General features: G+C 40.3%; 1 protein-coding gene across 1 annotated transcript in view; it reads left to right on the plus strand.

Moving 5' to 3' along the window:
* LOC118556141 (supervillin-like) overlaps window positions 1-25244 on the plus strand; it is a 52533-nt gene that overhangs the window by 485 nt on the left and 26804 nt on the right. The window contains exons 2-14 of the mRNA XM_036137788.1: window positions 2812-2875; window positions 3803-3894; window positions 3998-4055; window positions 4805-4953; window positions 5478-6303; window positions 15838-17127; window positions 17980-18153; window positions 18269-18306; window positions 20020-20084; window positions 20246-20382; window positions 20486-20569; window positions 23084-23360; window positions 24439-24495. Of these exons, the coding sequence (XP_035993681.1) occupies window positions 2812-2875; window positions 3803-3894; window positions 3998-4055; window positions 4805-4953; window positions 5478-6303; window positions 15838-17127; window positions 17980-18153; window positions 18269-18306; window positions 20020-20084; window positions 20246-20382; window positions 20486-20569; window positions 23084-23360; window positions 24439-24495 (3311 nt within the window). The remainder of the gene's footprint in view (window positions 1-2811; window positions 2876-3802; window positions 3895-3997; window positions 4056-4804; window positions 4954-5477; window positions 6304-15837; window positions 17128-17979; window positions 18154-18268; window positions 18307-20019; window positions 20085-20245; window positions 20383-20485; window positions 20570-23083; window positions 23361-24438; window positions 24496-25244) is intronic.

The raw sequence follows: 25244 nt of genomic DNA on the forward strand, positions 1-25244 counted from the left end.
GTTGCAGAAAAATCTGGTCGAATGCGCTGACAGAGTCTGACCGGCGGCTCTGGATATCATTAGAAAATCCTTCTTCTTGTGCCGACTTTAGGCCTACGTTGCTTTTTGGCCACGTCTGTCTTGAACCTTGTGCTGTTTGTTTGGCTGGCGACCTTCAGGCGTTTCCAAGGGAAGCTGAACCGGCTTCTGCATGTGGGGGCTTTCCACCGTTGGAGGTTCATTTGTGAAGTCACCCCACCATTAACCTCTCATAAAAGTAACATTTTAATATGTTTAATAAGTCCAAGCAAGACCCCTAACTGCAAAAACGGATCTAAAAAATAAGTAAAATGTTCTTAAAGTTAGTGTATTTATCCGTGATTTGGGCAGGTAAATAAGATTATCTGCCAATGGAATGAGTATTTTGACCCCTAAAATAAGATAATTAGATATACTGGACTTGAATTAAGATGACGGAGATAAATTGTTCCTATTTTAGGTGCAAAAAATCTTATTCCATTGGCAAATCATCTTATTTACCTGCTCAAATGAAGGACAAATACACTAATTTTAAGAACATTTTACTTATTTCTAGTTCCGTTTTTGCAGTGCTGACACAGGAAAAAATAATAAAATCTTGCTTTTTTTGGGATTTTGTTTGCTTCTGCCACCCCAAATGTGGATGTTTCTGCTGCGCAGGCGGCTGCAGTGTTTGGCCACACGGTCACTGGAGGCCAAAATTAGTCAGCGGGGCTCTGGAGGCGTCTGAAGCAGAAATATGACCTGTCTCCTGGGTGTGACATAAGAGTTAAAGGGTCAGCTATCAGCTGGGAACTTTTTCTGACTGATAGTGAGGCGTAAGATTACACATAACATAAAATCTATTTGACTTTTGCTGTGGTTGAAATTCAATAATTTGGATTTCATTTTTTTTTTTTTAAAAAGGTCAAATTGGGATCACTGTCCTGCTTAAGAACACAGTTGGGTCCAAGCTTTCCTCCTGATGACAACATTGTCCCATTAGGAGAAAGAAAACTGGTTATAATGTCAAGGAACAGTGCATTTCAAGCTGTATGCAAACGAAATTTCGTTCTGTACGCACTCTGTGCATACAAAATGACAATTAAAGCTGTCTAAGTCTAAGTCTAATTGGAGCACTATGTCCAATTTAACATCAATATAGACTGAGTGTGTAGTGACCGACAAAGAAGCCTCTGCTCGAAGATCGTCAGCACCTTGGAGATTTGTAGCTGCCCACATGAAAAAGTAAAATACCTTGTGGAGAAAGGTTTTCCTGGTCAAAGGAGACAAAAATAACCATAAGACGAATACAGGAATCAAATGAAAACCCTTTACCAGCTGTGAAGCATGGTGGTGGCAGCATTGTGCTCAGGGTACATGTACTGTACATGTGAGCGTTATAAGGACACGGCACACAGAGATGAAATAACGAAGGAGGACTTCCTCCAACTTCACCTCAAAGAAACAAAGCAACAATTGCCAGTTCTCTGATTACAATCATAACCCCTGGTTCTGTGCACTGAGGCTACAAACGCAACAGAGAGGAGATAATATTGACAATCAGGAACATTTTAATAGCACTTGAACCCACACTGCAAAAACAAAACTAAAAATAAGTCAAATATTCTAGAAATTAGTGTATTTGTCCTTGATTTGAGCAGGTAAACAAGATGGTTTGCCAAGGGATTGAGATTTTTTGCACTTAAAATAGGAACAACTCATCTCTATCATCTTATTTCAGGTGCAGTATATCTAATTATCTTAGTTTAGGGGTCAAATACTCATTCCATTGGCAGATAATCTTATTTAGCTGCTCAAATCAAGGATAAATGCACTAATTCCAAGACAATTTGACTTATTTTTAACTCTGTTTTTGCAGTACAGGTTCTGTCACTGACTGGTTTTCTAATAGCAACCAACCCATCTGCAGCGTAGCTCTAACAAAAAAGGTGGGCGATGGTAAATGGCCGGACTGTCGGCACCACTGGACCCTCTGACCACCAGCAGGCGAAGCGGACGAAATGTTTGAACGGGCAAACCCACAGGTTACAGGAATAGAAGAAGAATAAAAGAAACAAAAGAGAAATTTGTTTCTTCGCTGCAGCAGCGATGATTTCACCATCCGCTTTCTCATCAGAAATGTTAAACATTAATTGTTGCGTTTTGGACCCGTTTCTGTTTCCCAGTTTAAAAATTAAGTTAATTTGTTACAATAAGGAAACTTGGAACATGAATTCAGCAGTCGCAGTTGACTGGCCACCACAGCGCTATGTTAGACACGGAGCTATAAGATGCTTACTAGACAAAAAAACAACAACATTTATATATAAGATCTAATATTACCATATCAGAATGTCTTATATTGCAACTACAAAATAATGCTTGGGTGCAACATTTAGATAGCTACTACATTTTCAAAATGGCAAACATTACCCACAACAACATATATGATGGGCCTTGATTATTAAACTTAGAAATTTAATGAATAGCTATATCAATAAATGCCGATATCAGTAAGGTTGGGAAAGAGTCTGATGACATGTTAATGAAGGCAGGATTCTACTAGCAAAAAATAAATAAAATTAAATGTAATTACAGTAATATGGTGATTATTATTTTCCGTATTTCATTGGTTCTGGTGACCAATTTTAACTTTTCTGAAAATTGACTTGCGGTATTAAAGCTACATTTAAAATTAATGCATTTTGATTGCTAAATTTAGCGTGGCTGTTGAAATGTCTGCATCACTGAACTGAAAGCGGTCGTCTAGATTATTTATTACTGAGAACGGCCTCCTGTTTCTCTTTTCAGGATTGGGATCTAAAGTTTCGACAAAACTTTCCAGCTCAACCTCTCTACCAACAGAAACTCTAAGGTAAGAAAAAGAAAAAAATATTTCATTTAACTGTAATTTCCCTCTGGGATTATTAAAGTATTTCTGATTCTGATTTCTTCAGTTTTCAACCAATAGATTCTTTGCTGCATAAATAAAAGCCACTGATGGTCTTTTTAAAACAACGACAAAAAACACATATCCAACTTATTCCTATTTAACACACTTTCTCTGACCAAATATGCATTAAAACATATTGAAATGTCAACTGTTACTTATTAGTGGTGATTATGAAATCATATGTGCCTTCATCTTTCAAAGATTGGGAGAATAACCTGAAATAAATGGCCTGTGGTAACATGCACTAGCATTAAGTTGGAAGTTTCCAATAGAGATACATTGTTCATCCTTTGTAGAGATCTGTGACACACAAGCCGCAAGAAATGAATGATTGCTAGTTTCCTTTCAGAAGTTGATGTGGTCATCTGAAACAAATATACAGTGAAATAATTAGGGAAGATAAGAGAGTAATTAAAGAAGAGTTATAAATAAAAGAAAGTTACTAATACAGGTTATTGGGGAAACCCTTGTTCTCCCCTTGTTTCCTGAAAATGTTTGACCTGAAAAAACTGAAGAAGATTTTTAAACGAGAGGTGAAACGTCTTCAAGGAACAAGAGAAGCCCAGTTATTATTTACTAAAGCACAATATTTTCATGTCTGGATGACTGGGAATCTACATCAGTGTATTCTCCACTTCCGGTTCAACAGATCTGGTTAAAAGCAGTAATTCTTACTTGCTGAGGGTATTATTTTATATAATTTGAGCATGATGATTTTTAATTAGGTAATAGATTAATTGTAATTAGTTCCTGCGATTAAATCCTTATTAATTACAAAGATATGCCTATTTTAATTTTGCTTAATCAGTGATAATCTGAATGTTTTTGACTCTCTCTTTTGCTTTAAAGTTTTCAGAGTGACTATTCCTTCAAAGACAAGACCAACTTGGTCAAGAGTGTTTCAGACACAGATGCAAAACTTCTGTTTGTTCTTCCGAAGGGTGTGTATTGGTAAACACCGCATAAAGCAAATAACTGCTTATTCTTAGCATTTTTTTTCTTATGACTCTTAAAATGTGTAAAAACCATGTTTCATGTTTTTAGTGTCGGAGTTGAAAAAGTACTTTGAGAGCTCAATCTCCAAGGATCCGGAAATGAACAGGTGAGCATCAAACTGGGGGTGTAACTGTACAAAACAATTATGATTTGGTATGTAATTTGGTTTAAAAATTACGGTTCAATTGCATATTTCACAGTACCAGTTTGGTACATTTTGGGCATTTTGGGCTTGCTTCAATCAAGAGAAACAAATACAAAGTGGCCACTGTAGAACTGGTTGAAGATTGGGTTTGTTTTTGGATTTTCCATTAATAAAGGATAGATGATGTGGCCAATGGATGGATGGCTGGATGGATGAATTATTCATCAATAAAACCACTTGAAAATGCTCAGCGTTGTTGTTTAGGATTTAAAAAAAATAAACTGTGTAGACATTTGAGAGTAAAAAAGGGTTAAATCCCTCTAGACTTGTTAGTGCACTAGATGCACCTGAATGCACCATAAAGACAACTGTTGGGAAATCCCCTCTGGTCAGAGGGACTCCTCCTCACCACAGTACCAACGTCTCACAGCATCCCACATGCTGAGCAGCGTTTTGACTGGTTGAAAGCTGCAGGCAGCTGAATTTGGACTGTAAGCTGATTTTTCCCCCAGCACCAGTTATGTTTACATACAGCTCGGCGTTGTTTTAGGAGAGGAATTCAGGGGATTTGGTGTAAACTGGGAGTCATCTCTGTTTTTTTTCAGAGTAGCACTAACTACACTAGCACCAAACACCTTGACAACCTCTTCTCAAGACTTGGACAGCTCGGCTGCTGCTGGCTGACAGTCACTGACTTTTGTCTCCTATAGGAAAGAGAGGATAGCGCGACGACTAGAAGGAATTGAAACTGAAGCGCCACCTGCTCTGGTGCCAGGTGGCTTAGTAGCCAACAGGATGCTGGAAGAAGATCCACCTCGATACACCCGTGGTTCAGACCCCTGTGAGCCTCGTGGGATGGGTAAGCGCTATAAATATACATACTTATGAAATAAATTCAATTCTTTCAGTCTTTCTTTACATTTAAAAGTGGTATTGACATTCCTTCATGCAATAAACTCTCAAAGTTGTGTCAGTAAATTTTAGGCTATTTCTTCTACCTGGGATTCCCATTTTTCAGCTCACTATACATTGCTAATTATTAGGTGGGGGGGTTGTTTTGTTGTCTTGTATTCGACTAAAAGTTTGAAACGTCTAAACATAGCACCATATTTATAGAAAACCAACCAACATTCAAGTAAAAAATTTTCATTTCCGTTGTCAAGCACAGGTGGTGGTAGGGGGCTGATTTGGACCCGTTAGCTGGGCACATAGATTTGACAGAGTTAGCCATAAACTCTGCTGCGTAGCAAAGTTTTCCACAGTTTATCTATTGGTCAGCTAACATGTTGATTACATGCAAGAAACTAGCTAGCAGAGTAACAAGACTTGCAAAAGAGCTGGTAAAGAATGAAGACAATGAAGCATTTCCACTGTTTATCCCAGTGAGGCGCTACAGCCGAGAGGAGATGGAGCCGCCGCAGAAGAAGGTGACCTCTCCAGACAGAACGCCTCAGGTGAAAGGTGGCAATGGCAGCAGACGCCCAGAGCCGGTTGTGGTTTACGTTGATCCAGTGACGTTATCCACCTCATCCACACCCACATCAGGTCCCCCGTCCAACCTCAGCTCCAAGGCCGAACGCATCGCTCGCTACAAAGCTGAGCGTCGGCGCCAGTTGTCAGAACGCTATGGCATCCTCCTGGACCAAGAGGCAGACACCGAATACACACCGCGGTACCGCTCCCGGCGTGAGCCGGACACCTCGGACCGCCAGGTCACCTCCAGGAGAGACAGAGAGAGAACAGAGGTGGAGACACATGGACAGGAACCGAGGATACCCTTCCGCTCTGGAGTGGGTCGGGTTTACATGACAACACACCCGGATCCTGCCCCTGCAGCCCAACCGAGGCATGCCCACTCGAACCAAGCTCCTCCCCCAGCCCAAGAAAGGCCTGGCAGATTCTCAGAGCAGGAGAGAGTGATGAATGTGGAGAATCATCGGCAAGCTGGGGCTCAGGAACGCTCGTTCACATCGAGAGGCAAGATGCAGGAGCAGCATCAGCCTCAGCCACAACAGAGGCAGCACACCCAGCAACACGATTCGTCCCACCGAGATCAGAGCCCCGCCTCCACCAGGAGCTACACCATCGCTGCGGTGCCTAGCTCCCCTCGCACAGCCCGCCGTGCATCTTTGCCCTCCACACGCTACGGCATCTCACCTGGAGATTTATTCATAGAGCAGCAGGCTCAGAGCATCCTCAACAGACAGGGGTGAGTATAAAGAAATGTTTAAATATATATATTTTATTACTGAAAGCTTTGTCGTCAGGATAAAATATGTGTTTTTTTCTTTTTACTTTCTGAAAGTCACTTATCAAACCAATAGTTTTAATTGTAAAAAATGTTTGAAGCATTCAAACTGCAGAGATAGCGTTTCTCTTTCTCTTTTAGATTAGATGATTAGATTCAACTTTATTGTCATTACAAAGCTACAGGTACAAGGCAACGAAATACAGTTTAGGTCTAACCAGAAGTGCAATAGCAGCAAGTGCAGGATAAACAATGGTTCCATATGTACAGGACATGGATTATTACTGAATAAATATAGAGATACATACTATTATAGGCAGAATTTTACTGATAGATTTGTCCTATGAGTATAATATATAGATAACTAGTATTGTGGACTAAATTTGCAGCTGGATATGTACCGAATATAATATATATATGGATATTACTTTAAATGGAGTATATTTTCTTGTCTTATGTGGGTAATTAGTAAGATTACCATCACTTAAGTATTATTATTTTTATTATTCAAGTAAAGGTAACTGAGTGTAATTAACTAATATTTGCTTACTGCACACTTCAGCTTATACACCACTTCTTTGGACTTCTGCATACTTTTTGGTACTTAAAGTATTCAAATACCAACATGTTTTAAGAGATGGGTGCTATGTCTTCTACTATTTTTTCTTACTATTTATAACTTTTATGCAATTTTTTTTTTAAAGCAGCACTGTGTACGTTTTGACCTGAGTATTAGCTTAAATGAAAGGATTTTTCAGGTTAATATACAGCGTGCATATCGGTTCTCCGTGTGGGCTGCCCATCTCCAAATTTACCTTGACTTTTGATAGGAGTCTTAGCTGAAAAAAGCCTGCTGTCAAAAAAAAAAAAATCACACCTAGGTTTTTCCCAGCTGAAGTAAAAGGTGGGGGTATGGGACCAAGGCTTGGGGCCCGACGAGATTTAGAACTAAAGAGAATGTAATCAGTTTTACCTAAAGTCATTTAGGTGGAGAAGATTTTGAGACAACCACTGCTTGATATCAGAGAGACAGTTTTGCAATAAACAAATATTATTTATTGCAGGATTTGATCTAGAGGGGTTAATGTGGCCTCATCTTTACAAGTAACTCCATGACTTCTCAATCTGCTGCTCTGCTATCAGGTTCCAAAACACGGAGGGAGACTGTTTAATTTTGTGACAGCGCAGTGTTGCCAGCAGCCTTTATGGGCGCTGAACCTGGAAGTTACAGGTCTAGCGTCCCCTAGTGGTAAAAAGTTACACAGTGCTGTTTTAATAATGTCCATAAATGTTGCCCCTACTGAAACAAAAATAATCTTTGTGCCATTTGGACAACCTTCAGATACTTAGAGCCAGAGACACAGTTCAGACTTTAATGGTTCACAAAACATTGCACTCCTTCCAAGTGGTTCTGTTTTTTAGGTTTTCCCTGCAATTTTCCTAAGTTCACACCTCAGGTGCCCTAATTTTTTAAACAAATTTCTCTAGTAAATTGGTTTTATTTGTCTCTAAACGGGGTTAGACAGAAAGGATTAACAAAATCCTTCTCCTAACTTTTAGGCCTTTACAGTTTTTCCACAATGAGTTTTTTATAATTTTTCATAAACAATTTATTCATTAATATAGGTATTTCAGTCTACTTTCACAAACTGTACCTGTCATGCAAGCTCAAGACGGTATAAGCATTCCAGCTAATGCTGGTGTATAAACCTTATTCCTGGCAATATTTCTGTTGGATTAGTAGTAGACATGTCATCAAGTAAGATAGAGGTTAAGATGGAGAAGTTACGATAAAGTTGTTTTATTGTATGTAAATGTATCTAGCTGTATTTTTCAACTGACTGATTTGCAGTTTAGCTAAATGTCTTCTTTATAGTCAGTTTGGAATAGTCATATGGCTGCTGTTAGGTCCATCAAAGTTCAGACAGGTCCAAATCTATATTGGAGGGGCATCCCACTCCTTTAACGATCCCTGCAACCCCCACAGACGGTCAAATTAATAATTCAATCACTTTTATTTTATGAATATTTAAGGTTACCTTCCCTATAAAAACCTGGTTTATACCGTATCCTTTCATGAAAAAAAATACGATCATGGTATTTATATTATTTTCTCAACACTATGACATTTCTGCCTCTACAATTTTGTGCCTCATTCACTCGCGGTGGAGTAAATGAGGCACATGTGACAGACACGCACGGACAGATGAATTACACGCTAACGACTGGGAGTGATGTTGCAACCTCCTGCAGAACCTGTCAAAATATATTGTTTTTGAAATCCTCCAAAGTCATGAAGAAAGCAGCGCTCATTCTCCTGCAAGGAGTAGTCTCAACTCTACTACTTTCTGTCCAACTATAAAAACTAGCCGATGTTCTTCAACTCCCAATAACCCTGTATGTTTGCTATTTTCACTTTGATAAATGAAAAGCACATAAAGAAAAAAAATTCAGATTTTGGTCTGACTACAAACAGCCACTGTGGAAAAAACACCAGTGAAGTATTAACAGCACTGCTGAGAGTATATCAGGTATGGTTTTAGACAGAAGAAATTGGTTACATGGTTTACCTCCTTTTGTGATAGGTAATACCTCTGAGCATAATGACTTTGTTGTATTTCTAACCCTGACCTCATTTTTAACCTATGACAGAAAATTGCCCTTTTGAAATAAGCAAATACACAATTTACATAATAGGCTGTAAAACAGAAAATGTCATCGGTATTTCTCCTTGTGATGAGATTAAGGTTGTGTGCCTTTTGACGAGTTTCTATTCAGGTAATCATAACCAACGTTTTACTCTTTACTTATCAATGCATCCATGATTTGTTCAAAGCTTCTCCATGTACAGTAGTGGAGTTAACGAGGCAGCTAAATATGCAGTTGTACGTAATCAAGGTCCTTTTCTTCAGGTCATCCTACTAAACTTTGACAGATTATATTATTATATTATCCAGTTTGTGGGGTAAAACTTGATTCCCATTTTTTTCATTATATGCTCAATGAGCGATTGTCTACTTAAACCCATCTGGCCGGATCTCGGCCCAAGCAGAACCACACCCATTTTATCAGGCTTTAAACGTAGTTTAGAAACACATTTTTTCTTCCTAAATACCTCCAAGGAGGAGGCTTTAATGTTTATAAAACATTTTTATTTTAAACAAATACTTTTGGTTTTACAGCATTTTAATCACACAAAATACCATTTATCTGTCTATCAAACATTGCTGCCTCTCAGAAAAATGCTTACCAAGGTCTGTAGTGTTAAAAACTAGAGAGTCCTACCATTTAAACAAGACACAGCACGTTTCTCTTCCAGCTGTGTTCATATTGTAATCACCTTGAGCAACGGGGCTGACAAAACTGTGAGGGAAGTGCGCAGTAACACGAGCACTTTCTGACAAGCTGCAGCTGTGATCAATTAAAATGTAACATTCTGCAGCTGGGTTTTTTTCTCCTCTCAAAATCACCAAAGCAATGCAGACGTTTCTTAAACAGATATGAGTCATGATTTCTGGCATTTCTCTTCATTTTATTGATTTATGCTGTGCACAATAATACATGTTGATGAAACACAGGGTAAATCTTAATACCAAAAGCTTTTTCATGTGCAAAAGAAGTCCTAAAATGGAAATCAGCACTTTTATTTGCGTTTTTATAAGGTGAAAAACACATTTGGAACAGTTTTGGCACATTTGGATAAACTGTGCCAAAATCAGAAGTCCGCCTCTTGCTGCAGCTATTGTCAAGATTTGGATATAAAAAGTCAAAGGCTTCTCCTGTATTTTCATAAGGGTTTTCGTGTAGTTTTGCAGTGTTTATTTTGAAAAATATTTAGGTGAGACAAGGAAAATTGGATATTTCCTTGGTTTAATCACCTATAAATCAGAAATAGAGACATTTGCAATAGTGGTTCCACTTGAATATTCGTTAATGCCTTAGTGTCACACAAAACCTAAATGTTACATTTATAATGTATACATTTGGAGCTGTTCTTAATTTATATCAGACATGTAATTTCAGGTGGAAATTGCCCCTAAGACCTACCGGGCTTTAAGGGCTAAGAAAGCAGGTCTGGATAGTGTGCAGATAATTCAAGGATCATGAATTATAGTGGTAAAGTGGATGAAATACTACTAGCAAAGCTAGCACGCTACAGTTTACACGTTTTAAAACTTTTTTTTCATTATATTGAACTTTAAATATGTCAGCTGCCTTTAGAGCTCCCCTGCTTCTTTATATCTCTCTTTGTTTTTGTTAGTTAGTTTTCCTGATTTTTCCAAATGCTGGACAAATAGTTCCTGAGTACCTAAGCGTGAATATAAACATAAACACAGTTTCACATGTGCATAAATCCAAGCCAAACAAAAGTATAAGCTTTAAGAAAAATAACATATTATGGCCTTATATTTTCAAATCATATGTGTGTTTAATATCTGACTATATACCATTTAAACAGATATCTTTAAAATAATAACCTATCCATTCTGGTGTTTGTTTTCCAGTTTCATATGCAAATCTGTTCCGGTGAGTTCATCTGGGAAATATTGCCACGGTTTCAGATGTAGCATTATTTCCCTAGCTGCCCTCACAGCACCTGGTTTATTATCAGAAAGCTGATCGGTTTCGGCTATAAAATCAGATTTGCAGCCTTTTAAAGCAATGAGAATTTTCGCTTACCAAGGGAAGTGAAAAAAGGGTATAGCTGATGGTACCTGGGCAGAGATAAATATGACATTTTCCTCTGATCTGTAGATTACATAGTAACTGATTAAATTCAATTAAAAAAAACAGAGACAAACCAGCTATCTTTTCAGTGAACAATTTCCTGAAGAGGTCTCACAGTGTCCCAAAATAACTTTGCAGCACGGTTTCGCAGTCAAAGAATGACTATTAATCTCAAAACAGCTTTTGAAAGTGACTTGTAGACAATCTTCAGCTTCTCTTCAAAGTAAGACGCTCTTGCATTGGTAACAGTGTGAAAATCCGCAAAACACCCAACAGTCCACTGGCAAACCGACAGAAGTGCCGTTCACCAGCGGCACAAGGAGCTAGGTTTGTCCTGTAGTCGACAGGTTGCTGGTTTGAACCCTCACTCCAAGCTTCTAAGTCATTGTGTCCTTGGTGAGAAGCGCTTTGGGGTCCTCTGGACTTGATAAAACACAATCCAGGTACAGGCCATTTACCAATATTCCTTAAATACCCGCCTATCACAAAACACTTAAAGCCAAGTTTATTTTCTGAAAGGACATAAGTGGCGATGAGGGTTGCAGTCAATGCCTTTCAGACCTCTGAACCACCAGGCGAAGAAGTCCCAACCCTGTAACGCCCAATTCATGAAAGCGTGGGTTTTTTAAAGGCTTAAAATGAATTAATCAACAGTCTCTGAATCTCTCATTTGCAAGGGCAGGTTGTTCCATAGATTAGTTGTCATGCCTCTATTCCCTCAACGTTTTAGCCTTGACCCAGGAACATCTACCAGCTGTTTATTTGTGGACCTCAGACTGGAGCATAATTGTGCAGACTATATATGGCTGGACTTCAGCTAAGAACACAGACGTTTTCTCAATAGTGATGTACTTCAATTGAATTCAATTTTATTTATATAGCGCCAATTCATGACACATGTCATCTCGAGGCACTTTACAAAGTCAAATTCAATATTATACAGATTCGGTCAGATTATACAGATTGGTCAAAATTTTCCTATATAAGAGAACCAGTTGATTGCTTCAAAGTTCCGACAAGCAGCATTCACTCCTGAAGAAGCGTAGAGCTACAGGGAGAGTCGTCTGCATTGTCCATGGCTTTGCAGCAATCCCTCATACTGAGCAAGCATGAAGCGACAGCGGATGCTTGCTCAGTATGAGGGATTGCTGCTCATTCACATATTGAGGAAGGATGCAGGAGCAGCAACAACCTCAGCCATAACAGAGGCTGCACACCCAATAAGCCCTTACACACCACCACTTTTGTACCCTATAGAATGGAAAATATCCACCACACAACTTACTATACATATAAGACTCTGTACGGACCCTGCTGAGTTTCACTCAGGGTGGACACATCTTTTAAAGCCTGCAAAAAACCTTTGACTGGTGAGTATTGAAAAGTCCGATTCAATTATGAGAAAAGGTTCCTGCTTGTGGCTAAATGACAGAACTGTTTTGTGAAAGATGTTTTTAGAGACAAAACTTTTTTTATTGTTCAAATGTCGTTTGCCAATTTTTGGTACTTCCACAACCCTAAAAATGTATATTGCATTTCTTGAAGTAGTTGTACTTTTTGTATTTATGAAGTTTCACCTAAGTTAACTGTCCATATCGTGCTCATTTACATGTTTATGTTTTGTTTTATGAAGCTATAAATTAGATCGTTTTACATTTATCAAAACCTAACAGGTTCACATTGAGTGTAGGCCGACAATGACATTTTATGGTTTAAGTAAACCCTAATAAACGTATATCTTGCTTTGCAATTGTGAAGCACCCCTTAGTTTGCTCTGTAAAGCAGTTCAGACTCTCTTTACTGTAGTTGAACGGCTAAAACCAATGTGAAAGGGAACTACTCGCAGCGGTTCTTACTTTCCTAAAGAGTGGGGACAACAATAAATGTAGTGCAAAGATAATTTCCTTGTTCTCTGGTTTGGTAACAAAGCTTTGTGACTCTCAGTGGTTTGTCGCTCTTCAGATAGCTTTGAAAGTCTGCGGTGAGCCACGCTTGTCGTCTCATCCACTGATTGAGTGCTCAAGAAGCACAAGCAGTGTTTAAGCACTTCATGCCATTTTAGATAAAGCCGATCCCCGTCACTTATGTCCTGCTTAGCGCTACACAATGAGATTAGAGTAACCTTTGACTACCAGGGGTCATTGGGTTAGAGATGAAAATAGCTGGACTATTTGGCATAATGACATCAGGGAGGGAGAGTTGGAATCGGACTTAGCTCACATGGCATGCTGTTACTTGATCTTGCTGCACTAGAGAAGGATTTAGGAGCTGATGTGGGTCCCATGATAGTCTTATGTTCTAGACTTTTCCTCTAGTAAGTTTCTTTAAGGGTAGCCAGATTTCCTCAGATTTGAAATATGATTGCACAAAAACCAAAATGTCCACAGTAACAGATTTGCTTATTGTTTCCTTAGGCAGGTTCACAGTAAATGCATTGTTTGGATTTCCTCTCATAAGAATAAATTGGATTATGTGCAGCCATGATATTCGATATGGTCTCTGGGAAAGAAAAATGTGTTGAGATGCCACATTTAATAGCAATACTTTAGTCTTATATGACCAAAATGTCATATATAAACTAAGTTGTGCTGCCATTTTTAGGGCCAATTGCTTTTTTCCCCCTAGTATCTCTTTCTGTAGAGCAATACTTATTAATTTTCCCCCCAAATTGCTCAGCTATAAACATTTTGATTTAAAATGGTAATAAGGTTTGTAGCATTTGGCATACAATTTCTCTGAGCACTTTATTAGCCAAACCTAATTTCTTATTTCTAAATGATTTCTAATAATTTGGAAATCCCGTTGCTCCCACCAGAGGAAAAAGTAAATTGCCAGTACCTTTCCCACCTGGTATTATGTTAAACGCTATGCTCTAGGCCAGTGATGGCCAACCAGTTCAGCATCAAGAGAGAACTTTCAATTTTCAATAAAATATTATTTATATAGTGCCAATTCATGATACGTGTCATCTCAAGGCACTTTCCAAAGTCAAATTCAATCAGATTAAAATACCTTTTTATAAATTTAAGCTCTCATCAAGCTGTTCCACTGCTGAGGTTCTTAAATTTCCAAAAAGGAAACTGTTATGAAGTTTATTTTCTTAAAATGGTAAGATCATGAAAAAACTTGTATTTATTATTTATTTCATTAATGATGTCATCTTTCCAAACATTTGTTAAAAGCAGTTTCTCTAAATGCGTTCATACTTTCACAAACCTGCTCTGGTTTGTCGTCTTTCCGGCCCTTTGTTCCTCTGATGAAGAAACCATTTTAATTCAGCCTGCCAAGAATAACAAGCAAAACCTTTTACAGCACAGTCTGTTGTTCTCCACTAAATATCTGAGCTATTAGTGCATTCTTAAATATTAAACACTTTCTGTAGAGAAAAAATCTAAATTCTTCATCCTGGACCTTTCTTGGACTCTCATTTTCTATCCTGTTATCAATATTTACATAAAAGGGTATGCATGTATTACCTTGAGAGAAACTGTTTAATTTGTTAATTTGTTATGATATTGCATGCATTACTCTGAAAGGTTTAAATTAAAACAATTACTGGTACACTTTGGATTAATTGCTATGATGTTTTTCTTGACCTTTTAATGTGTTTAGCTGCTTTAGGATTAAATGCTTTTATTTTGGCTGAACAAGGACCAGATATGTTTTAACTCTAGCCCGGATGAAAGTCCCTCAGGTCTCGGGTCCTACTTACAACCCTGGTTATGCTTATTAGAGTACCAGGGGGTTACGGCATGCAGCTGACTGACACTTTGCTTCTTAAATCCCAGAAGTAGGAGAGGATGTGCTTAGTTTGTCCCGTCGCTGCATAAACCACCATGGAAACGTTTTCCTGTGATTGTAACCACTGCAACGACTGGTATACATTATTGCACCAATCTTTGTATATGGTAGATATTATTTCTACCACCTTGGGATACACTGTTGTTGGTTGTCTTTAGGCCCGTTTACACTACACTTTTTTAACCGAGCCGAGACCAGTCCGAGCTCGGTAACCGAGATAACTCTTGTGTGTAAATGGTCAGCAGACTGAACCGGACCGCGCTAAACATAACCGGACCGCGCTAACTGCAGACCAGTTCCTGAGTAGGTCTCGGACTGTTGTTTTTTTTCTGGCCCGGTTTTCTGATTAAGAGCGCATGAGCAGACCGCGTCATCCCCTTACAGTCAGCTGACTGTCCGCCTTTTTTCCGCCGTGTCTGGCTGCACGTCCCGATTCACACTCCATTCAGACAAATTTCAGACATTCATAATAATACTAGCTTCCTTACCGTGCCACACGGTTTCCAGAGATGAATCTGCTTAGCAGCGCAATGAACCTCAGCGTCTGTCGTTGTTTCCTGCGTCTGTAAATCCTTATTAGACGTTCGTTTGTCTCATCCACTTCCCAAAAAGCCAACTTTCTCAAGTAAATTCACCAATGGTTGCCTTCTTCCCCTGACTCTCCGCAAACACTGAAATATCACAATATCAAGCATAACATCCTGAATGTTACAGGCGCCGCGGTTTTGATTTGCTGCTTCCGCCTTCAATCCCAGAGAGCGGTAGTACCGCAGATCGCCACTAGGGGGCGAGGAGCAACCAAGGAACCGAGATAAGCTTTGTGTGTAAACGGGTCTGCTTGTCTTGGATAACTGATCCAAGCTCGGACTGGTCTCGGCATGGCTCGGTTTTTAGGTGTAGTGTAAACGGGGCCTTTTATTCCAGTGAACTGAAAACTTAATGCCTGGTATGCATTCCTTTTCCAAGAATCCGAGTGAGGGAACGGTCGTCCAGGGAAGAAACACCCCAGAACGGCCCTGACCAAAGTCCAGACAGGCACCTCCAAAACAGACATCACAGTCATGGCAGCCCTGCTAAGTACACAGCACAGTATTCAGAGCACAACCAACAAAGGAGCCTTCCTCAACCTCAGCCTAGTGCGGGCCGCCATCCTGCGCCTTCCACGAACGAGTACCAGCGCTCTGGCCCTGCTGTGGATTCTCAGCCCGCTGTGGCATTGAACGCTCCCGTGCCAACTGGGACGCATTCAGGGCTCCCAGAGGCGCAACCACCGAGACGGGTGAGCGCCGACCAGATCTACGTCGCTCATAGGGAGGCAAGAATGGAAGCGAGACAGGCCCTAAAAGAAGAAGCGCAGACAGAGGGCCTGCTCAAAAGCAGGAAGGCAGTGTTGCCCTCCGAAATTCGCAGAAGGGAAAAGAGCGTGGATGACACTCACAGGGGCAGGCATGACGACATGGACTGGCAAAATATCAGCCCGGAGCAAAGACGGAGAAGTTACTTAGAGGAAGATTGGGACGAGGAGCGGCCGAGAGAGAGGGGTAGGGAACGAAAGGCCCAGAGAATCACGGAGAGGGTGAAAGAGCAGCCGTCCAGTCAAGACAGCCAAGAGGAGAGAATTTGTAGGTCTATGCAGCCTGCCTACTCCTCTGTACGTCATCAGCATAGGCAGGATCAGTCCATGGAGCCCGCGCACCATCAAGAGTCCCGAATAAAGCAGCACAAGCCCCCGGAGCAGAAGCAGTGTGGAGTCAGAAAGCTCGAACTGACAGCTCAAACCCACCAAGACCCTCAAAGAGAACATCACCCCAGTCTCTTGAGGCACTCTCAGGAGAGCCAGAGAGAGTCTCGAGGACAGTACGCGCTGCAAACAAACGAGCCGGCAAGTAAACAGGAAAACGTTCAAATGCAACCTCAAACTTCCCAGACTAAGGCAGAGGCCGCGCCACAGCACCAGAAGTTTGACTCTGTGGCCTACCTCCAGAGGGGCTCTTCGTTGCCTCAGGCCAAACACAGAAGTATGGAAATGAGTGGAGGGCCCAAACCCAAGATACGAACCCGCTCCATGTCAGATATAGGCGTAAGCCAACGCTCTGCCATGTATCATGCTGAGAGAGCGGGGATCGGGAGAGAGGCCACCCGAGTTGTCCCTCCACCCGGGATGGCTAACGGGGACGTGGGCACCCTGGACACGAGGGTATCAGTAGCACGGCTGCGACACTCTTACCTGGAGAATGCCAACCGGAAGCCGGAGCTGTAGGTTCACTGGCATGAGCTCTTCTGCATCTTTATATAACAGTTTATTGGTGCTGCATTGATCTGTTGCCACTAAATTATGGACGCGTAAGCCGTGCCAATAACAACAATGCTGCATGGAAAATGTCTGCTTTGCAGGTTTTGACTTTAAGAAGTAGATGGTCATTTCACCACATGATGCATGCATTAAATTTAAATGCTCGCTTAACCCGATTCATTATTATAGGCGGTGTCGGTGGAGGGGGCCAGAGACCATCGCAGTGTAAGACAGAGACAAACGAGAGAAATGTCTATTCACCGAATCACACTGGCAATCTTCTGAAGGAGTCTCTGGAGATAAACCGCTCATAGAAGGAGAAAAATGACAAAATCTGCATGGAAATACCGTTGCTAAGATTTGAACCCTGCGCCATGCTGTGTTGACCACTATCCCGCCTGGCCCCCGCCCTCATTACCAATAAATAATAACTAATAGCAGGTGTGCTAATCCATCTAGTTCCTACACCTGCCTAATTTTGCGCCAGGTCCTGGGATAACGTTTAGTTTATCTCCTGCAGTCTTTGGGCAGGCGGCAGGGCACACCTTGAACGGGTTACCAACATGGAGATCTGCCGTAATATGCATGTTTTGAAGCGATCGGGAGACCCCAGTGAAGACCCAGGCATGCTAGAAAAGCACGACTACGACACCATCGTCCCGCTCTGGTTGTGGTTATTGTTTGCGATAACATTGACATGCGAGGCCTTGTTTCCTCTGTTTTGGGTGAAGTGAACAAGAATATTTTCTTATTCTATTTTTTTTTTCGTTTTCTTTTTGTGCCTTTGTCAAATATTCCAAACTCCTCCGCCAAAGAGAAACAACTAAAGCCGATCTCTCAGCCAAGGACGTGGAGCCAGCTAGCAACGCCAACGATGGGGACAGGGGGACTCGAAGGCCTCGCCGCTACATAACCCCAGGAGACAGCCGCACGTCGGAGAGGTTCAGGACGCAGCCCATCACTTCTGCAGAGCGCCTGGAATCCGACAGGTACAGCCAAAGCTACGCGTGATCCTTTACAGCACCAATCAGACCATGGTTATTTGGCTCCACTGCCCTGGAATAATTGTCAGTGACGCTAATGTTCAATGTTTGTTTTCTGTAGATCTCGTCTAAGCCCCTCCCAACTACAAGATGCTGAAGGTACCTAGAGCCTCATATTGTAACAAAAAATCTTTGTTTTTTAAAGAGGTTTTGAGACATGAGTAATGTTTTGTAAAAAATTATTGTACACACATTTATGCTTCAGAAAGTCAAACATTTGAGCAATTAAATTCTGTTAATACATGAAGATGTAGCAGAGCTACATTTAGAGGGACTGTTTGATGCTTAAAGCAGTGAAGAATGGAGAAGTGTGCATTGGAAGGCAAAATTACCTTTTTAGCTAGTGCCAGCGCATTAGCGAATGATGGCATATTACCTACCTCATCATTAGTAAGGCTGGACGATATAGAAAGAAAAAGAACTTTGATAAAATATAAATCATATTGATTGATATCGATTATTATCCACAAATTCAAAATATATACTTTAAGTGCAGCCCTGGTCATTTTATGCTGTTGCTTAGTGACCAATGTTTAGATACAGAACACATAAACACTGAATTCAAACTCAACTTTTAACTCAAGTCTAAATCAGTCTGGAGCCAGAACCCCTGTAACCAGCATCAGGTGAGCAGGACCTCATTGCTATGAGAACATATCTCATATCTCAAAAAAAAAAAAAAAAAAATACATATGGAGTTGTGGCCAGGGATCTGGTTTTATTTTAACCTATGCAATATTTTTCTTTTAGGAAACCAAATAATATTGAATAATTTTTAAGCTCCAGACTAATTAAAACCAGTTTTGCCCATGCATTAAAAAAACCCTGCAAACATGATGTAAATACTCTTAAGTAGGCTTAAAAAAAAAAAAAAAAAAAAAAAAAAAAAAAAGTTGCACCCAACTTCAGATTTTCTTAATGTCTGATTTTACATATTCACATAATAAGCATAAGGGAAAAACACACCTTAAGGTTTCTGTTAATTAAATTAAACGTTGGAAGAAAAAAAATAAACTAATGGCAACCTTTAATAAATAATTTATTATATATTTCCTCTTCACATTTAACCAAGCCCAACTATGATTGCGACAGAACATGGGGGAAATTACCTTTTCAAAATTTATTGTTAACTGCAACTTTTTAAAAAAAATAACGGGTGCTCTCTGAACTCTGAAGGGGGCGGAGCTTAGTGATGGGGCGGAGCTTAGTGACGGAGGGTTCCTGGGTCCTACTGTGTTTGTGATTGGTTGGGAGGATGTAATGACTGTAATATTAACCTACATGATAGTCTAGAATGCAAAAGGAAGAAAAACTGTTGTTTTATTTAACTTTTCATTGACCCTTTTTTCTATCATAGATATATGTCGTTATTGAATTATCGTCCAGCCCTAATCATTAATATAGTAAATACAATACTTCTACTAATACTAACCAAATTCAAGCATGACCACAGAGCTATGGTCCGTCCCCACCTCTGCCTGTCAGACCATCTCTACCCCCCCCCCCCCCCCTCGCTTACATCAGCATATACCCCCTCAAACGGAGAATGAGGCCAAAATCAAGACTGTCACTACTTGGCCTAAAGGTGCACGGTTCAATTCCACTACACTGGAGCCTTTTTTGAGCATCAGTGCCTGGAAACATTCACACTCACAGCTCTTGACCACATCAAGTTCTGCTGTGGAAATATGACTGGATAGAAACATAAAGGTTTTCTATAACCAGTCAGGTCTGCGCTCTCCTGTAACCTGTGAAGTGCTGCTGAATTTGCGAGAGAGATGTTTTGGGACTTAAAGTTCTCTTTGCTTTCAGGAGATGAAGAAAAAGTGGATGAGAGAGCCAAGATGAGTGTGGCTGCAAAACGGTCCCTCTTCAGGGTATGCCTTTTTTAATTCATGCCTCAGGAGTGTTCACGTTTAATCACAAACTGATATCCTCACAAACTTCAAAATAAGCTACTCTGTCTTTACAGGAGTGACAATATTTAGTCTTTCTGTCACTTTATTTCGCAACAGTCGTTGAACACATTTATTTTCAGGAGTTGGAGAAAACGTCAGACGGAAGCGTTCCCAAACCCCGCTCACGAAACGCTGCCGTCGAACGGCGCCTGAGAAGAGTTCAGGACCGTGCACACACCCAGCCTGTCACCGACAGAGAGGTGGTCAATGCTTCCTGGTAAATACCACGCTTACAGTTGTTTTTAGGTTACTGATGTTCCAAAAAACGTGATAATTTGCTGTCCTTTGTAACAAAAACAGCTTTGTCTCCAATGTTTTAGTGATGCTACGGCATCATCACAACCAGAGGAGGTCCCCACAAGTCTAAATCAGTCTGGAGCCAGAACCACTGGAACCAGCATCAGGTGAGCCGGACCTCCTTGCAATGAGAACATATCTCATCTTGTTACATACCTTTTAAAAAAATTATTTACACATGGAGTTGTGCCCAGGGAAATATCTGGTTTTATTTTAACCTATGCAATATCTTTCTTTCAGGAAACCAAATAATATGTAATCATTTTTAAGCTCCAGACTAATTAAAACCAGTTTTGACCATGCATTAAAAACCCTGCAAACATCAGAGTGAGAATTCTCTTAGATAGGCTTCAAAACAAACATAAAAGATGCGCCAAACTTCAGATTTTATTAATGTCTGATTTTATAACTTTCAACATAAAAAGCATTGGAAAAACGCACCTTAAGGTTTCTGTGGAAGGAAGTTTCTAAAAACCTAATTAAACAATGGAAGAAAAAAACTAATGACAACTTTTAATAAATAGTTTATTATATATTTGCTCTTTACATTTAACCAAGCCCAACTATGATTGTAACAGGACGTGGGGGAGATTACCTTTTCAAAATGTGTTGTTAACTAAACATTAGAAATCTGTTGGATCTAGTTAAAAACAATTTAAATGCGTTTCTTTTTGAAACATCACTTTTTTCAGCTGCTTTCTTTTGTCAAATTCAATCATCACCAGATTCACAAAGCAATGCAATAGCTCGATTATTTCGTTCTTTCATTCTTTCTTTCGTTCTTTCTTTCTTTCTTTCTTTCTTTCTTTCTTTCTTTCTGCTCTAATCACATGCTGAATCATGCAAACACGGATGTGAAGCCCAGCAGATGCCAGAAATTTGCACCTATTTTTGCATCAAGTTGCAGCCGTCCCATTTTCAGCCACTAACAAAGCAGAAGTAGAAACGATCAATGAGATTGAGAAAAATATTGAAATTCTTCTGCAGCAACATCTTTCCATAGGAGGGAGGAATCAGATTCGAAAAAAAAAAAATAACATTCTCAAACTGAGATGTAATTTGTAGGTTTTCAGTGCAGCTTTGGATATAATTAAGCCACAAACGGTAAAAGGGATGATTAATCTCTTTAACAGATTCACTTTGCAATAAAAAGCATTGATATATATCAAACTTTAATGTTATTTCATGCAGCCTTTTTTTTTAACTGTGATTACATTTATGAAATTCAGTCCAACACACCTAAATTACTTTCTTGGCTAATTAAGTTTTAGCCCTATGTTTATCCTGCACACACAGGAAAATTTAAATAGTTTTCTGCAGCAAGCTGTGAGTCTTCGCCTCCCTCTCCTGGCTGCATGGAGACGATGCACATTTAGCTCTCTATGGTCACTTGCTGATTCTCAGCTGTGCTGCTGCCTGTAGGGCAAAGACTGTCAATGTTTTATGCAGTAGGTCCTTGCCATGGTCAAGGTCTGAACGTTGCAGAGTTTTTCATATGCACTAGGGCTGGGCAATATATCGAGATTTTTAAAATATCGAGATTTTTGCAAAAGAGATATAAGATGAGACAATATTGTCTACATCGAGATGGTCTTTGTTGAATTTAAATTATACTTTTGAGGTCTCATCTTTATCTACGGGGCTGTTTGTTAAAACATTTACCTGTGAGATATTTGGGTGACGATTCAGAGATGCCTTTTAAAAATAACTTTACGAAAAGAAAAACATGCCGAGACAAATATTGTATATCGGCATGCCGCCTAAAAATATCGAGATATTGTTTTGGCTCCATGTCGCCCAGCCCTACATGTCACACACCTGATGTAAAGGGCAAAGGTTGAGCTTTTTAAAACCCCTGAATGTGCCCTGGGTTCATGTGTCTTGTGGTTTGTTTAGCAACTTTTACTCAGCACTGCAGAGGGATTAATGTAGCCCAGTGCAGACATCCCGGTGCATTATATGATAATCTTTTATACGTCCTCTGATCTACTTACGCCTCTGTTGCAGTGTCTTGTAATCTCAACCAGTTGGAGCCATCGGGTTTGGCACGCACGTTTGTGGCTTTTGTGTTTAGGGAGGAATCCTATTAGAAATTTAACAATCTGCGTTGCTTAGTTTGTAAAATTGCGATGGCTACACATTTAGCTTCACTCTTTTACATTCTACCGTATATACACCTAGTGGCATAAACGTACGTACAAGGCAATTCATATTCCTCTTAGAAATGAATTTGTGCAACTTTAGATAATTTATTTTTAATGGGGATTTTTTGGGGAGTTTTTCTTCCCACTGTTGCTTCATGCTTGCTCAGTATGAGGGATTGCTGCAAAGCCATGAACAATGCAGACGACTCTCCCTGTGGCTCTACGGTTCCCCAGGAGTGAATGCTGCTTGTTGGGACTTTGATGCAATCAACTGGTTTCCTTATATAGGAAATTTTTGACCAATCTGTATAATCTGACCCAATCTGTATAATATGATTGAATTTGACTTTGTAAAGTGCCTTGAGATGACATGTTTCATGATTTGGCGCTATATAAATAAAATTGAATTGAATTGAATTGAATTGAATGACTCGCATCCATATTCAGCTACTTAAAATGCTATTGTCACGTCCACAGCGTTCAGGCCTCTTCCCAGCCAAACTCCACAGCCCAGGAGCAGGAGGCAGAAACCCAGCGTCCCCGGAAAGAGAGTCAAGCTGATAAAGATGGCCACCAGGCTTTGCCTGAGGAGCCAGACTTTTCAACGCTCAGTCTGTCTGAGAAAATGGCTCTGTTCAACCGCCTAGCCCAGCCCACAGAGAAAACAGCAGAGGTTGCTCGAGGGGACACCCGCCAGCGCAGAGCCAACGCCCGCTTCCAGACCCAACCCATCACCCAGGGAGAGGTGGAGCAGGTAAGACAAGATAAGATAAGATAAGATAAGATAAGATAAGATAAGATAAGATAGGCTTTATTGATCTCACATTGGAGAAATTCACATGTCACATCGGCTCAGTAATCAATAATCAGAAGAAGGTGCCAAAAGTAGGACAAGGTGCATCAGGTATATACAGTGTGTCCTCATTTATATAGTGGATCAAAAAAAAGAAGTAGATAAGAAAAATAAGAATAAAAATACAAAATAGAAATAAGGCAGAGGATGTCTTATGTACATTCACGGTTTTAAAGTGTTGATTAGACTAGTTTTATGCCAAAGATCAGGATGTTTTCCATCACATCTGGGTGTGCAATCCAATATTATTAATGTGCAATAACTATTGTGCAATAATCTAATTAATACACTGTACTACAACCCGTGCAATAATCCTGATGTATTGACCTCTGCTGCTATCAACACCTGAACATATGTCAGTACACATGTATGTATGTATGTATGTACAAATGTATACAATGTATATACGCGTAGGTACGTATGTATGTAGGCGTATAGATATATGTATATATATAAGTATATATATATGTTTATATATATATAGACCACTATGAATGTAAATAAGACATCATATGCCCATTCCTATTTCTTTTTTTTTGTATTTTTTTTGATCCATTGTATGTATGAAGATTCACTGTATATAATTGAATGCACCATCCCTACTCTGCACCTTCTTGTATGAGCCGATGTGGCAAGTGAATTTCTCCATTGTGAGATCAATAAAGACTATCTTATCTTATCTTATCTTATCTTATCTTATCAATCGCTGTTGGAAAGAGGGAAAATTTTATGATTAGTTTGGGGAACTGTTCTCTACGGTGTGAGATAAAAACGTTTACTTGAATTTTCTTGTTCTAAAATCACTTAAATTCGCCAGTTCGCCTCTGACCGATGCACCTTGATTGTTGAAAGGTGTGTGATCTATAAAACCAAGAGAAACAGAGACAGGATGCTTGGAAAAAAACAAAAAAAACAAAAACAGTATGTCTTCATGGTGTTGTCAACAGTGAGTCATGATCAATAACTGGTGTCCACACAGGAAACTCTAAGCTCTGCGGCGTGTAACAGGGACTTAGACGCCCCTCGGGGAGAACACGTAAGACCCTCCGCCGTCCGTGTCTGGTCCCGGCTTCGTGTCGATCCGGTCGGTGCCGCTCGTGAGCCGTGTTTGTGCTAGTGGCTTTGACGTGAGCAAGCGTTAAGCGTCGCGTGCAGCATGTAAGGACGTTGTCTGGCATGTTGCTTTCGACCGCAGCTGCCTCCCAGACATACTTGTTCGTCGCAAAGCAAGTATGGGATGCTTGAATGTGGGAAAGACGCCAAGAATTAAGCTAGTTTTATTTGTTTGTTTGTTTATAGTATCCAGGATCGGCGTGTTTTGCACCCGACGCCGATCTAAGTCATTTGGGAATTGGCATTTGCTGATGTGGAGCCTGATGCAATGCTTTTTCGGCCATGCGCAGGCAGCAACATAACACACAACAGGCCGAGCTCAACATGTTGCTCCGACACAGATTTAACTGGGTTTGGAAAAGCTGCTGTCCTGTAAAATGGTAAATGGACTGAACTTATATAGCGCTTTTCCAGTCATGCTGACCACCCAAAGCGCTGCACACTATAGCCACATTCACCCAGTCGCTCTCACTAACGCACACACATTTATACACCGAGACGCAGCTCGGTAGGCAACTTGGGGTTAAGTGCCTTGCCCAGGGGCACATCGACATGTGGCAGGGGGAAGCTGGAATCGAACCCACAACCCTCAGATTGCCAGACGACTACTCAACCCACCAAGTGCCACCTGAGCACGCAGAGCTTCACTATACAGACCAGACTAGAAACGGT

Source organism: Fundulus heteroclitus, chromosome 6 (assembly GCF_011125445.2).
Source record: "Fundulus heteroclitus isolate FHET01 chromosome 6, MU-UCD_Fhet_4.1, whole genome shotgun sequence".
Classification (NCBI taxonomy): Eukaryota; Metazoa; Chordata; class Actinopteri; order Cyprinodontiformes; family Fundulidae; genus Fundulus; species Fundulus heteroclitus.